We start from the raw sequence: 15,254 nt of genomic DNA, 5'->3' as shown, positions 1-15,254 counted from the left end.
AGTTTTGCATCGGAATGGCATTAGTTTTGTTTTATTGAGCATGATTTTTGTTTTGGGGGGGGTCAACCCTAATCTCTATTTCCTTTTCTTTCCTCAATGTCTGCTGAACCCCGTTTCGTCTCCTCCATCCATCTCGTCGCCGTGGTTATGCTGCTCCGTAACACTGCATTATGGTCCTGACACACCCAAACACTACCACCCACCCTCCTTCCTTCCACCTCCATCCTTCCACCTCTGTGCATCGTTATATAAAACAAAACAAACCCAAAAAAACCAAACCAACTCAAAACACACCACCAAAACTCAAAACCACTGGCGGATGTTGTGGTGCTTGGTGTCCAATTAGGGTGAAAATTCCTTCCTACAGGCGACTGTGGCAAAGCTGGGACCTCTCCCTCGTATTCTTGGTGATATCACCAAATCAATGACCAACCCTACACCAATACAGCAGCAACTGAGGCGCTTCACCGAGCACAACTCAAGCCCAAACATCAGTGGCAGTCTCTCCTCAGGGCTTCAGAAGATATTTGAGGACCCCACTGATGGGTAAGTACCAGCCAGAGCTCCAGGGAAGATGTGGGAGAAGGAGGGGGTTGGGAACCCTGTTAGGAGCCTCAGCTGCTTCATCATCTGAAGTGTCTGCCCAGGACCAGGGAGCTTGGGCCTCTCTCAGGGGGAACACATGCTCTCAGTGTGTTTGTAATGTGGCACTGGAGACCTGAAGACTTACACAGAACTCAATCATCTCTCTTTGAGCCAGTGAGTTTAGCTGCTAAAAAAACAGCCTTGCAATTTATTGCCAATCTATGTGTCAGGATGCAGAGTCAGCCATAACGTTTCCTTCTGGCAATCAGGCCACTTATTTACTGCTAATGAAAAAACTGGGCTGTAGGAGGAACTTGTTATCAGTGGAAAAGCAAAGACAGTCCCTTCTCTGTCTACTGCAGCATTTCTCACACTGCAATAGCCATTAATCTGAAGCAAAAACCTGTCAGGTGGTAGAAGTGCCAAAAAACTTGGATAATGTGGTCTCTGAGCAGTTTCTGTGCTGTCAGGTATGTTGGACAGTATTGTCACACAGAAAGAGCCTACATCTAGATCTACAGGAGCCTTAACACAGCTCCTGTTGAATCAGACACCCACAGTATGTAATGTCAGCAAAGGGTTAAATGGAATCTGAACTGTCTCACTGGAGACAGACTTGTCCAGGGGGAGAGGATTTGGTGGGTATGGTTTGCATTTTACCTGTGGAAAAAATAAAGATGAAGCACTTCTTGAATCAAATGTAATTCTCAAAGATAAGTGGTGATTAATGAAGAGTGTGTTCTGACTTGAACACAAAGAGCTCATAAGAGGAAATAGTTTCCTTGAAGCTTTCACATGGGGGAAGGTTAAATGAGGTAGAGAGACTTCTTTGGGACTTCCATCAGAATGCTTCAAAATTAACCAGATTCCTTTCCACTCCACAGCGACATGCATAAGGTGAAGTCTCCAACCCAGGAAAATGGGGATGGATATTTTAGGGATGAGACCTTGCTGATGGTTCAGCAGGCATCCACCCAGAGCATGACCTACTCAGATAAGGATGAAAGGGACAGCATCTTGCCCAATGGCCGTAGCATCTCTCTCATGGACCTCCAGGATCCTCACACATCTCACAGTGACAACTCCTCCATCATGCACGAGGTGCCTTTGCGCTTGGCCGGCAGCCAGCTCTCTGTCACACAGGTGGCCAACATAAAACAGCTGTGGGAAACCCAGAGCACCCCCCAGAGTGCTCCCCAGGTGAGGAGGCCTCTCCACCCCGCTCTGAACCAGCAGGGCAGCCTCCAACCTCTTTCCTTCCAGAACCCAGTTTACCATCTCAACAACCCAACCCCTCCAATGCCCAAGGTTTCCGTGGACTCCAGCCTGGAGAACCTGAGCACTGCCAGCTCCCAGAGCCGCAGCAACAGCGAGGACTTGAAACTGAGTGGACCCAGCAACAGCAGCATGGAGGATTTCACCAAACGCAGCACTCAGAGCGAGGACTTCTCCCGGCGCCACGCGGTCCTGGACAAACACCCCGTCCCCATCGCCCTGCCCCGGCAGAACAGCAGCAGCCAAGCACAGATCCGCAAAATGGACCAAGCAGGGTTGGGGGCCAGGGCCAAAGCCCCACAGTCCCTGCCACACAGTGCTTCCCTGCGGAGCACGGGCAGCATGTCCGGGGTGTCAGGGGCCATGGTGACCGAGCCCGTTCAGAACGGGAATCGCTCACGCCAGCAATCCTCATCCTCCAGGGAGAGCCCCGTCCCAAAGGTGCGGGCGATTCAGAGGCAGCAAACCCAGCAGGTAAGGAAAGCCTTTTTCTAGGTAATTTCTGCTGTGATGTTTACCCAGTTGCTCCCTCAGAGCAGCTTTTTGACCTGTGAGTTGAACTGAGTGCTGGCAATTAAGCAGGTGTAGCAAGTTATATACCAAACACATACCAACTCCTAATGTACTTTACACTTGTTCGTAGGTGACTACTATTCAAGATTTTCCTGTCAAAAAGCCAATATTCCTTTACCTTAAAAAAAACCAAAACAAAACTGTTGTGATTTGCTGTGTATGAAAATCTTTTCTTAAATAAGCTTAATGTTAAAGAGAAAGTTAGTAGCAAGTGTAAGGAATAGTCATGCTTCTTGCCCTTACCAGCTTACCTGTTATTTTTTAATGTTTTCATACTGAACTTAAAAAAAAATAATCCACCATTTACTAAGGTTGCAGTTAGCCTGCTGAAGTAAGCAGGACCTGAAAATTCATCTGAATAAAAGAAATCAGAAGAAGCTTTTTTTCCAAATTGCAGGTTGAGATTGCTAGGTGAAAATGTGTTTGGCCTGCAGTGCTAATTTATAAGCATAGCTCCCTAAAAACAGAGAAGTAAACAGATATAATATCACAGTTTAAACTGCTGCCAAAATAATAAATTAGTAGAGTTGTCTTAAGTGAGGAGAAATCTGTATTTCACCATGATGCAGCAATCTATTGCTGGTTCCCAAATAAATACTGCTTTTTAATTAATCATCCCAAACTATGAATAATGCAAACACCATCTGGAAAGCAGTGCTTATAGATACCAACTCCTAATGCACTTTATCACTTGTTCATAGGTGACTCCCATTCAAGATTTTTCTGTCAAAAAGCCAATATTCCTTTACCTTAAAAACAAAACTGTTGTGATTTGCTGTGTATGAAAATGTTTTCTTAAATAAGTTTAATGTTAAAGAGAAAGAAAGTATTTAAACGCTTGCCACTATAATGAAAGTAGAAGATGTCTCAATCTGCAGGTCAGAGGGAAGGTGGTTTTTTTGTCAAAATGTCATAATAGTGCATATAGAGTTAGCAGCAGAGTAGGGTGGGATCTTGAAGGCAACACCACTATTCCTTGGCGTTAAATGTTCTCTTCTGTGAGGGTAAACATGGTCATGTTTGATTTACCCTTCCTAGTGTAGAAGGAAATTTTTTAAGGTCCTGCTTTCTGCAAGACCTTCTAGAAAGGAAGGCAGGAGGGAAGACTTGAATTCCAGCAAGTTGCAGTCCTTGAGGCTGAGATTGCAGCGTGCTGCTGCTGAAACTACATCCCCAAGGAAGTTCTGGATCCTGTTGGCAAAAGGGCTGATGAAGCCATGGTTATATAGGGGAAGGGTTTTGCCTTGTAAGGCATAGCAGGCAGAAGTCTTGAGTTGCCAGTGTAAGCTCCTGACCTCCTTTGATCTGCGAAAGGTTTGAAGGGGTCCTTGCTGGTGTGGCTCTCTTGGAAAATTCATGAATGTTCCAACTGAAAGGGGGAAAATCTGGATGATGCCTGGGAACCCAGGAGCAATCAGGGCTTCAAAACTACATAGATACCTCTGGTTCCTTGTAGTATAAGGAGATCAGAAACACAGAATCACAAAGAAAAACTTAATTTGACAAGTTAGTAATACAAAAAAAAAAAGTAATTGTCTGTTGTTTGAAGTGCATATGTTTGTGTCCTCCTTTAGAGTGTGTTTTGTTGGGGATTGGAGGGGTTGATAGGGAAAGTGTACTGAGCACTGCTGAGCCTAGTGCAGAGGTGGGTGGGAATTTTTAGGTCAGTAGGAAGGATAAACTCCCTCTGCATCATTTCTCAGGCATCCAGTGAACCATTATTGTATGATCTGATGGGTTTTATTGGATGGTTCCATGCAGTGTCCTAGCCAAAATCCCCGTGGACACGGTGCCTTTCCTCCAGGCTTGTTATGGGAAGTGCAAAGGCAGTGTTACTTGGAGGTGTTAGGATAAGGAGCAGAAGAAACTGCAGGTGCTGCATCTCCAATCTGTGTGTGTACATCTCATGTGGGTGGCTTCTGCCCTGTGTCTGTTTGCAAGAAACCTTGGGTTAGCTGTTTGCAACCCCCTCTTGTCATCTTAAGTTGCTGATTACCTAACAGTACCCAAGTGAAATCAGTTTCCTTTGCTTGCTTAGCATCAGAGTGACATTTCAAACTTCCCTCTCCTCCATTTACATTTCCATTCAGCTTGATAGATGCCTGTGACTATGACTGGCTACAGGGGTGTCTCCTTCCCCCCTCTTCTAAGCAATGTTCATCTATGTCTTTTTCCACTTTATTTTCCGTGCTATTTGTTTTCACTAGAATTGTTAGAGTACTTGCTCCTACTTTATTTGGAGAAATCACTTTGTTCTTTCCTTCTCCACAGCCTTGAGAAATGTCTTGAAGTGTCCCAAAGTGAGGGGCCAAAATTTTTTTTTCAGGCAAATTCCATTGCATCCTTTTAATTGCAAATTACAATTAAATTCCGTTGTGTGGAATTCTGTTCTTATTTTTAAAAGAAGAAAGAGAAGTTGGGCATGTTCCTTCTAGGCATGCTTTGTGGGCGTTATGATTAATAGGCTGTTCTTCACGTTTGTTCCTGAATATAGAGCTTGGCCCTTTGTTTGTTGGGAGAGGTCACTTTTTGCCTTCCATTTCCATTTAGTAGGTAGGAGGGAACAGAAATGTCAATGTGTTCCTCTGGAAGAGAGGCAAAGAGGGGAATTAATACACATTCTTAGCAGGCTTTTTTTTTTTCCCCTCTTTATTAGTGTTTAACTCATAACCCATTAGCATGTGTTTGCCATCCACTTGGTCCTTGTAGGCATTCTGTGTTTGGCTGCTGAAAGCATTCTGTCCCACAGCTTGCAAGGTAGTTTGGCAAGGTTTGCTGGTGATCAGACTGTTACAAGGTTGTGGTGCTACAGTTTATAGTCAACCTTCTGCTTAGTTTTCCATGACTCCAGTGAATAGTGACACGGTTCATCCGTAGCTGTTCCTAATTCCTCTCCAGCAGTTCCTAGAGCCAAAGTGTTTACCTCCTAGAAGAGCCTGCTGGTGGCAGGGTGACACACAGTCCATTATCTCTCTTGTCATGGTTGCCTCACAGCAAATACCACCAAGATATCCCACTAAGGAACTTTGCAAAGCTGTCAGGCTGTGCTTCAGAGGGGCTGTTGGCCTTTCTGCTGCAAAGGCTTCCTTTTAGCACAAAGGCCCCTGCCTATATCCACGGATTTTTGCTTAATTCCTACTTCTTTCCTTTGCCTTTCTACCTGTCCTTCCTGAGGCTTCTTCTGGTGCTGGAGCCTTTATCACTGCTCAGAACACTGCAGATTCTCTGGCCAGAAATGGAGGCTGATATGATCCTTCACCTGACTCGTGGTCAGAGGCTTTTTCTCCCCCTGAGGCCACTGGAACTGCAGCTTCAAAATCTCCCTGCCCTGCCAAGGAGCACAGCTCACTGAGGTGCAGTACTGGGAGGGAGCTGAAGAGCTGCTTTGTGCACAAAAAGAAGCTACAGTTGGAGAGGGGGAAAGTTGGTCTTTTGCATTTCTCAAGAAGTTAAGACAGTGTTGCTCTTTCAGGGGTAATAATGCTAATTCTTGTGCTTATAAACTTGTCTTTGTCCATGAAAATTGCTTGGAATTTGATGCAAGCCATATTTTCCCCAGCCAGGGGGAGAGTTTCTTGTTTATTTTCTTGACTTCCTTCTCAGATTTCCGTAAAGAGGGAATGTTAATGATGTTAATGTCTTACATTACAAGCACTGCTGACCCTGCCTTCCTTTTGTAGACTTGCCTGGGTGTACATGCTGCAGTTGACCATCTCAGCCTGCTTTTCCACTTGGAAGTAGTGCTGTGCTTTCTTGAGCCCGAGCAGTTGAACCCCATGGTCCATTGCAAAGCCTGCCTGCAGCCTTGCTGGGAAAGCTGCTCCTCAGAGCTTCAAAGAAACCAGTCTCTTACCTGAGCAGGCTGCAAGAGAAGCTTTGTCCCTCTCTTTTCTTTGTGAGAAGAATCATAGGCTGAGAAAGCCTTAGTGAAAATTTGGGAAAGGGGAAAGAGGATCCTGTGAAGAGGATTTGGTATCAAGAATGTTTCCAGAGAGAGGCTTACTTAGCAAGGAAGAAAAATCAGTAGTAGAAAAATAAAATTAGTAGTAGAAAAAAATAGATTGGTTTTACAGGGTCCAAAATCAAGGGAGAATCCTGTAGCTCTGCAAGAGAGGCTTAGGGGAACCCATTGAGACTGACAGATTCATGGTCTGTTTTCTCCAAATAAATTTGGTTTCAGAGCTTGTTTGTATCCAGTTTCTTTGAAAAATGCTTACAGGTATCTCTGCTTCAGGTTCAGTCACCTGTGGACTCTGCCACGATGTCACCAGTGGAAAGGACAGCTGCGTGGGTCCTCAACAACGGACAGTATGAAGAAGCAGAAGAGGATGTAGAGCAGAATACTGATGAAGTCAAGCATGCTGAGAAGGTAAGATTCTGTCCTGTATGCAGCTGACTTGTGGGTGGACAGTGAGCCCTAGCAGAGTTCAGACCAAGTTTCAGGCACTGCTTTGACAGTTTTGCTTTCAAGCTGAGGTTGTGTTGGCATCACGTCCTGCTGTGCATGCTGCCACACATCCTTGTAGTACCACATCCCATGCTATAGATTAACCCGTGTACAGGCTGTAGCATGTCAGATGGGTGCAAACTGACACAGCTGAGAGTTTGCACGTAACAAATTGATATTTGGCACTTATGTGCATCCTGAGTCATGCTGCCTAACTGTATTAGTTCTGCTTAAGTCATTACTTTTTAATGACACTATAGCTAGAGCATACTGCAGCTTTTCTATGATTACAAAACTTCCAAATGGTCATTAAGCTCCATTAAAAAAAATAAAATTACAATTGCTAGCCCGACTAAGTATAGCTTAGGATATGCTAAATGATTGTACCAGCCTCTGTAAATGAAACTTAATCTTCATCAACAGTTGCAGTCAAATTGTCTTGGGCTTCACCTGAAGCAATGGCTCACATGGTAGTACAGGGTTTCTGAGCTACACAAAAACATCCATGGTCTTTTTTTTTTTTAAAGTGTATTTAATATAAGGAGAAGATACATACCATTTTTCCAAGTACAGTTACACCTATATGCTGCTATGGTGGTAAAGTTTAGAATGAGGTTTGGTATTGTGAAAAGGCAGGGAGTGAAGAGGAGAACATCTGATAGACAAAAAGCAGGAGCATGGGATTATTAGGAAAGGAGAATGAACCCAAACCAAGGTGCAGAGATTCACTGCACTGTTGCAGAAATGATTGTTCACAGAGACAGTAAGTAGAACAAAACCTTAGCCAAGTAAACTTACAGGCTTTACTCTGTAGTGAATTATTTGCTCTGTCACATGCTCCCATGCCTCAATGAGGTCCTAAAGAATGAGCTGTTTGGATGCCATACTGGATGCAAACAGTTTTGTAAGTTCGATCACCCCATGACAGTTTTGCAGTTGAGCACTGTTAGCAGCTTCTGCTGGGGAGAGGCTTGTATCTGGAGTTAATGGGGATGTTACTGATCAGGACTGAAGAGTCACATCAGAATCCTCTGAGTGCTTCAGTTGTGCTACAGAGTGACATCCTGCAGTGGGGTACCAGCTTAGTGCTCAGTGGGTGCCTGAGTGCTCCTTGTCTGTGTTCCCCCACAGCTGTTTGCTTGTCATCTCCTTTGCTTCCATCAGTTCACACTTCATGAAAAAAAAAAAAAAACATTATTTGAAGAGCAGCAGCAGATTATAATGATCTGATCTCTTCCTTTTCTCACTGCATCTGATTCCTCCTTCCTCGTCTTCCACCTGCAGTACGAACAAGAGATAGCAAAGTTGAAGGAGCGCCTGAGGGTCTCCAGCCGCCGCCTGGAGGAGTACGAGCGGCGGCTTCTGGTGCAAGAGCAGCAGATGCAGAAGCTGCTGCTCGAGTACAAGTCCAGGCTGGAGGACAGTGAGGAGAGGCTGCGCAGGCAACAGGAGGAGAAGGACAGCCAAATGAAAAGTATCATCAACAGGTGAGGCTTTGGAAAGTGTGGGACTGTGTAGGACCAAGGCTGGGCAATTGGGAGTCTCAGATGGATAGATGAGCTTTTCGCAGTGCAGGAGAATTTTTCTCTTGCAGACAGGACAACCAGAGGAGTCAAACCAGCAGGCCAGAGGACTTGAAGAGCTCTGGAATAGTATTGAACTATCCTGATTTGTACCTCTTTTTGCTCATCAGATTAATGGCGGTTGAAGAGGAGTTGAAGAAGGATCATGCAGAGATGCAGGCTGTCATCGATGCAAAGCAGAAGATTATTGATGCACAGGTAAGGAGCTCAGGATCACCAAGAACAAGGTGTTTGGTGTGTAAAACCCCTCATTTCCACTCTCCTCCTGCCCCAGCACTGTTACCCAGCTCTCAAGTCAGTGTGGTCGCTGGTGTTCCACATGCAATTTACTGCCTTCCAGGAGAGAGCTGGGTTTTTCTAATTAATGAAGCTGTACCTGCCAGGCACTAGGCTTTGAGAAAGGCTGACAAAACTCACAGGACTGCCTGCTTCTCCAAAACCCTTTTTCCTCTGCAAGATCCCAAGGGGGTAAAGGAATAATGCTTCATTGTGTAGACATTGTTTCAAGTGTGGGCTTTGGAACTCTGGAAAAGATGTGCCTCATACCAGCATAGTTTAATTGCCATGTGCATGCATCTCAGCTATGCAAGCTAAAAGCATGGCTTTGAATATTCTAGTCAAGAAAAGAAAATGCTTGCAACAGAGCATTGCCCTCTGTAATGTCACACATGGCATTTCACCCCATCTGACTGCCCCTGTCAGATTTCCTGGAGAAATGCCCACTTTGCCATGAGCCTGCAGTGCTTGTCTCAGCCAAGACCGGTGACATGTGGAAAGTGGGACACCCTGAGCAATGTATATATAAATTTTTTTTTTCTTGTGGGATCATTTCAGCTTCTGTGTCTGTGCTGATCCCAGAGAGCAAAGCTTGTCCAGCAGAACCTGTAAAACCATTTGATATCTTCCTGCCATGTTATGTTTGTGGTTATTTGCGTTTGGAGGACATCTTCCCTGCTTCTGGCCTTTTTGGTAGTCACCTGTTCTAGATGAAGCTCAAGGTTAAATCCTTTCTGTGAGGACTGGCTCTCAAAATGCCCAATTGGAGAGTGCAGTGCTGGAGAATGAACAGGAATGTAGTCAGTCACTGAGTATTCTGTTTGCTTGATGGTGGAGAAACAGTACAGCAGCCTCTGTCTGATCAAGGAGTATGGCAAGTGGAAGCTGGAGTCAAACTTGAATGTGCTGGGCTGTTTTTTGGAGATAGGCACAGTCAGGGCATCTTGCTGCTACACACTGGAGGAAACAGCAGCTCACCCAAACAGCAGCCTGGTTTTTGGAGGGGTTGATGCCTTTTTCAGCTGCCCAAGAAGGTGGAAACTCTGCCCAAGAAGGCTAAACTCTGTCCTCTGAGCAGCAGAACTGCAAAGAGTCCCAGGCCCAGTTGCTGCTGTGAGTGACATCTCCGCTGTGTTTAAAATTACAGTCATAAATGGGATGAGATAATTCAAACAGGCAAGTAAAAACCCAATCAGTTCTCTAGCTCAGCAGTCCCCAAGTCCCTGGCCCAGTGCACTGACCTCCTACCCATTCCAGCTCCTCCCACTCCCTGCATCCAGTTCTTGGTGTGTTAGAAAACACGGTTGTTAGTGTTTTCCTTTTGAGCGAGAAGATGGCCTCTGCTCACCAAGCTCATGCTTTTAAGATTCATTTTTCAAAATGTGTATTTCCAGTCATTTTGCAAACTATCATAGTGAGCACTCGTTGGTGCCAGAAAATAACCAGCCTTTCATTTTTACCTCTTTAAGAAGTCATATTCTTTGGAAAGAAATTTTGATTTTAAATTATACATTAGAGGTGAAAGTCAGAGGAGGAGGAGCTTTAACTTGCTGAAGAGCACATTTCTGCTAAGGCAGTCCTTTTGCAGGAGTAATTTCCATGTGGTAGGAAAGGCAAAGGCCTTTCAGCCCTCCTCTGTTCCTTCTCCTGACGTTGCCTGGATCAGGGCAAGTGCTAGAGCAGGCTCCAGCCTGCCTTGCTGTTTGTTGACTTCTCATGATTCTTCCTCTGTTTCCTCTGCTATACAGAGCTTGGTCTCTTCAGGGCTGGAATATTAGCACTTCTTAAACTCTTCTGGTTTGGGTGGGTTTTTTTGTCTTTTTGCACCCTATGACTTACCCCTGTGGGGAAGCTCACAGAGAACAGCAAACATGACTTGATTGCTGATTGTGCTGGGATCCAGATCTCAAGGGGCTGTTGCAGCACATAGGTCTCCTGATCAATGTGTCTGAATTATCCCTTAATGTTTGTGCCTTCTGTGCATCACTTGTCCTTCCATTTTGTTTCTCAATGGGCCAGACTGGGAAGAGTTCTTGCGTGCAGCTTTTTTCACCCAAGTAAATGAGACGTTTTTCCTTCTCCAAGTGAAAAAGCTCACCAGCTGGTAGCTGTTGCAATCTCTTGCTGCTTTCTGTGGCTCCATTTTAGTTTGTTCTTTTTTGATGGAAGATGAAAATTGCCATCTCTAATCATGGTCTTTGGCTTGGCCCTCCTGTGCTGCATCCCACTGTAGATAATCTAGCTGCTAGTAGGCTGGGTTCTGTTGGTGGATTTTTCAGTCTTCATAAATTTAGTCCACATCCTTTAGTTTTGTGAGTACTGCTGAAAGTGGAGGCCAGCTCTTTCTGTGCTGGAAGAGTCAAATCTGGGCTGTGGGAACCCTGGATTTGGTGGAGCCCAGGAGCCCCTTTGAGCTGGAATGGGTCTAGGAGTGCAGTGTGTTCAGTGTTTGTTGTGTTCTGTCAATGGCATCTCCCCCTCCACCCACACTGCCCTCTTCCCCTTCACCTCACATAACCCTTTAGTTGTAGCTTTTGGCTGCTCCTTCTCTATGTTGCTATTGCACCCTTGCTCCTGCTGGTGACTGCAGGCTGCCATTATCTGCTTTTTAAAATTATTATTTATTTCAACCATACCATGAGTTTATTCTGAGTTGACTCCATCCAAAACACAGAGACAACAACCATGAGTTACCACTTGCACTTTTTTTCTGCCAGATGAAACCACCACTTTTGTTTTCTGCTGCTGTTTGTTTTTTCTACCTATTTTTTAAGATAACCAAATTGCTGTTTTGTTACTAACACCAACACCCTTGCCCTCCCTCCCTGTGACAAAATACTGTGTTTCACCTGCCTTGGTTGGAGCCACTGGACACTGGATCAGTTCCACCACCATCACTTTGACTCACTGTCACCCTTCCATCACATAAAAGGGCCAGGAGAGCCTGAACCTGGCCACGCAGCCCCAAGAAAACAGAAAGAGGCAGGCACCCATCTTTCCCAAAGGATTAGCTGAGCTGCCTCTTCCTAGAAACCCATCCTGAAGACAGTCAGAGCCCCGGGGGTTCCTGAAATCTTCCCCCAAAAGCACGGTTTGTGGGGCCGAGGCACCTCCATTTGTGCAGCACTCTTGACTCTGTGGGGTGTGTGTTTGCAGGAGAAGCGGATCGTTCTCCTGGACTCTGCCAACACGCGGCTGATGAGTGCCCTGACCCAAGTGAAGGAGCGCTTACAGGCGTCCAGGGCCTCCAACGGAGTCCCCTTCTGGCAACCCACCAAGCTTTCCATCACGGAGAATGGTGAATTCAAAAGCAACGGATGACAAGAGGGAGCAGACTCCATTATAGCCCCTTTCCTTCCCTTTTCTTTCCCTTTTCCCTCCCCTTCCGCTTTTCCTCCCCTTTCCCTCCCCCCCTCCCACTTTCCCCTGACATAATGCTGCTAAAAAAAAAAAAAAAAAAAAAAACACAAAAACACAACAACAACAAACTGGAAATCACAACAACAACAAACAAAACTTGGAAATACAACAACAACAACAACAACTTGGAAATACAACAACAACAACAACAATTTGGTAATACAACAACAACAACAACAACTTGGTAATACAACAACAACAACTTGGAAATACAACAACAACAACAACAACTTGGAAATACAACAACAACAACAACAACTTGGTAATACAACAACAACAACAACAACAATTTGGTAATACAACAACAACAACAACAACTTGGTAATACAACAACAACAACAACAACAACTTGGAAACAACAACAACAACACAAAAAACAAACTTGGAAAAAATACAACAAACACAACAACAACAAACTTTGGTAATACAACAACAACAACAACTTGGTAATACAACAACAACACAACTTGGTAATACAACAACAACAACAACAATTGGTAATACAACAACAACAACAACAACAACATTACAACAACAACAACAACAACTGGTCAATACCAAACAACACAGAACAACTTGGTAATACAACAAACAACAACAACAACATTCGGTAATACAAACAACAACAACAATTTGGTAATACAACAACAACAACAACAACTTGGTAATACAACAACAACAACAACTTGGAAATACAACAACAACAACAACAACTTGGAAATACAACAGCAACAACAACAACAATTTGGTAATACAACAACAACAACAACTTGGTAATACAACAACAGCAACAACAACGTGGTAATAAGAACTCTGAAAGGTGTACTTCAGGCTCCTGACAACAACAACAACAACAACAACTTCCTTCCATATCACTGTGTAAATAGAAGGAGCTCTTAAGTCATGTACAGAAAACGCTGATGTAATAAACCAAAAGGAAGTTAATACTGTTAGAATTTTTTAATTATTGCCTATTTTTATTCTTATTTTCCTCTTGTTGGAAGCACTGCAGTCCTCGGAGGAGGAAGAGGGGAGTGCATGTGTGTTGTGGGTGATGAGCAGTGGTTATATTTGACGGCAGCTGTGTATCTCAGGCTGACTGATACATGAGGAGTGAAATGAATTCTATAAGAAAACTCATCTGCTGGTTTTATCCCCCTCTAGCTGTTCTTTAACTGAATGCAAACTTGATAGCAAACGTTTTAACAAGAAAATGGGCTTTTGCTGGATCCTGTACACACTTTCGGTATGACTCCAGCAAAACATTATCAGTCTTTGTGAACTTTTAAAGCTTGGAGCAGCACAGTTTGTTTCCTTGCATTTGCACACAGTCAATCTCCCCATCAAACAGCATATCTGCAGTTTTTTAAGGTAGAATTCTTTCTGTTTTTACCCCAGGTCTAATTTAGTTTGGTATTTTCTGGTCTGAGAGTTTACAGACCTGTAAACACTTTGTTTCTTGCTAAATTTCTATCCAGTCCCTGCAGAATTCACCATACAGCAGGTGACCTGAACTTTTTCTCTGCACTCCACCAGCAACACCTGGGTTAATGCTCTGAGAAAGGAGTGAACTAAAGGGTGCCCATTTCCAGCAGAGCAGGCTCCCATATGCAAAATTCCCTTTTTCCTATAGGATCTCTAGATTTTAGCTCTTGTTCCATTTAACTGGTTTAGCCATTAGCTCAGCCAGTCTAGTTTCAATTAAGGATGTTTCTACATGTTAGTGTTACAAATTCTTCCATTAAAATTTGCCTTTCTCTGGATAGTTTAGGAGTTATTTGGAGTTCCATACAAACCAGTTTTTTCTTAAGTAGTTTAAACTAAGCTTTCATGTTCAATTAGTTTCAGTTGCATTTCATAGAAGCATAGTTCAGGCTGGATGCAAATACACATAATTACAAAGTGACCTTTACTCCTTTCAAGACGTAGGCACTTCTGTGCCAATCCCTCGACCTCCTGAAGGTGACCCTGGGTTCCCTGAACATGGAGGGTTTACAATACTGAGACCCAAATTCATTGTCAAGTTTGTTCTTTGAAAATTTATTTATCTCACCTCTGTGGGCAAATGCAGCATGTGGCAGATTGCAGTGTGTTTCTTAATGGTTCTGCTGGATCATTGTGTGATGATGATTCAGTTAAAGGTCATAGTCCAAGAATGTTACATTACAATGTATAAATGTAAAGACCGTATCTCCTGCACTGCTGTAAGAAAAACACGTATGAATCTTTTCTAGCAAGGCCTCAGCTATTAATTCACCTTTAGAGAAAACTTGACTACAATGATTTGGGATTTACATTTAATACTTGATTAATACTTAATATATTTAATAGATCAAAGCTCCTCTGGCTCCTCAAATACGAGCTGGTACTCCAGGCCAAGGAGCATCCCTGGATGTATCACAGCCCAGTCAGCTCTGCCTGAGGCACCTGGGCTTGGGCTCTGCATTTGGTCAGTAGTGAATTTTATTTTTATTTTTTTTTCTTACTTTCCAAACCGTCTTCCAGCTCTGGGTAACTGCTGACCACTTGATATTTTCTTCCTCAAACTGTGCCTTTAAGTTCTATCTACTTTCCTGCTGCCATCATTCATCACAGTCATAGGCAGTCTTAGCTTGTATTAGTGTCAAAGTCTGATGATGCCCATTACAGACGTGAGGTTTTGGTTCATCCTTGCAGCAAATGCATCAGGCTGTGTCTGATGCTGTTGCAAGGAGCTGCTTGCTGTCCTTTGGGAACAGCTGAAGTAGTGCAGGAAAAAAAATTTAATAGCCTGGAGGAGCAATGCTTGGGTGCTCCCAAACCTGAAACAGGAAAGTTGCCCCATCTTGGCAGCTCAGTCCTTGATTACCTTGAGTATTCAATACCTTTCTAGGATGCTTCTTGGTTCTTCCCAACCTGCAAAGCTGAAAACCTCAGGCTAGCAGGGCAGGGAAACAGCAACCTTGTGGAGCTCCATGGTCTTTTGCTGTGGTGCATGTGGTATGAAGGGTGTGAAGACCAGAACGAGCAGGGAGGAAGTACAGCTGAGTGTACAGCTGTACATAAATGCCTGTTCTCTGCAACTCAAGTTCTTCAGACCTCTTTTTGTTTGTTTG

General features: G+C 44.1%; 1 protein-coding gene across 4 annotated transcripts in view; it reads left to right on the top strand.

The window, feature by feature from the left end:
• The window catches only part of RASAL2 (RAS protein activator like 2), a 173,244-nt gene extending 161,065 nt beyond the window's left edge, over nt 1-12,179 (top strand). For 2 of the 4 annotated variants that reach the window (XM_030455338.1, XM_030455341.1), the window contains exons 13-18: nt 347-546; nt 1,470-2,334; nt 6,668-6,802; nt 8,165-8,367; nt 8,574-8,661; nt 11,896-12,143. In XM_030455338.1, coding sequence (XP_030311198.1) covers nt 347-546; nt 1,470-2,334; nt 6,668-6,802; nt 8,165-8,367; nt 8,574-8,661; nt 11,896-12,060 — 1,656 coding nt within the window. In that variant the 3' untranslated portion in view covers nt 12,061-12,143. Of the gene's footprint in view, nt 1-346; nt 547-1,469; nt 2,335-6,667; nt 6,803-8,164; nt 8,368-8,573; nt 8,662-11,895 lie in introns of all 4 variants that reach the window. The other 2 variants (XM_030455340.1, XM_030455339.1) reach the window with 2 other exon arrangements.
• Nucleotides 12,180-15,254: the final 3,075 nt, after the last annotated feature.

The sequence above is a fragment of the Calypte anna genome, chromosome 8, assembly GCF_003957555.1.
Source record: "Calypte anna isolate BGI_N300 chromosome 8, bCalAnn1_v1.p, whole genome shotgun sequence".
Classification (NCBI taxonomy): Eukaryota; Metazoa; Chordata; class Aves; order Apodiformes; family Trochilidae; genus Calypte; species Calypte anna.
Note: the sequence above shows the minus strand (reverse complement) of the source record. Positions and strands in the feature narration are given on the sequence as shown.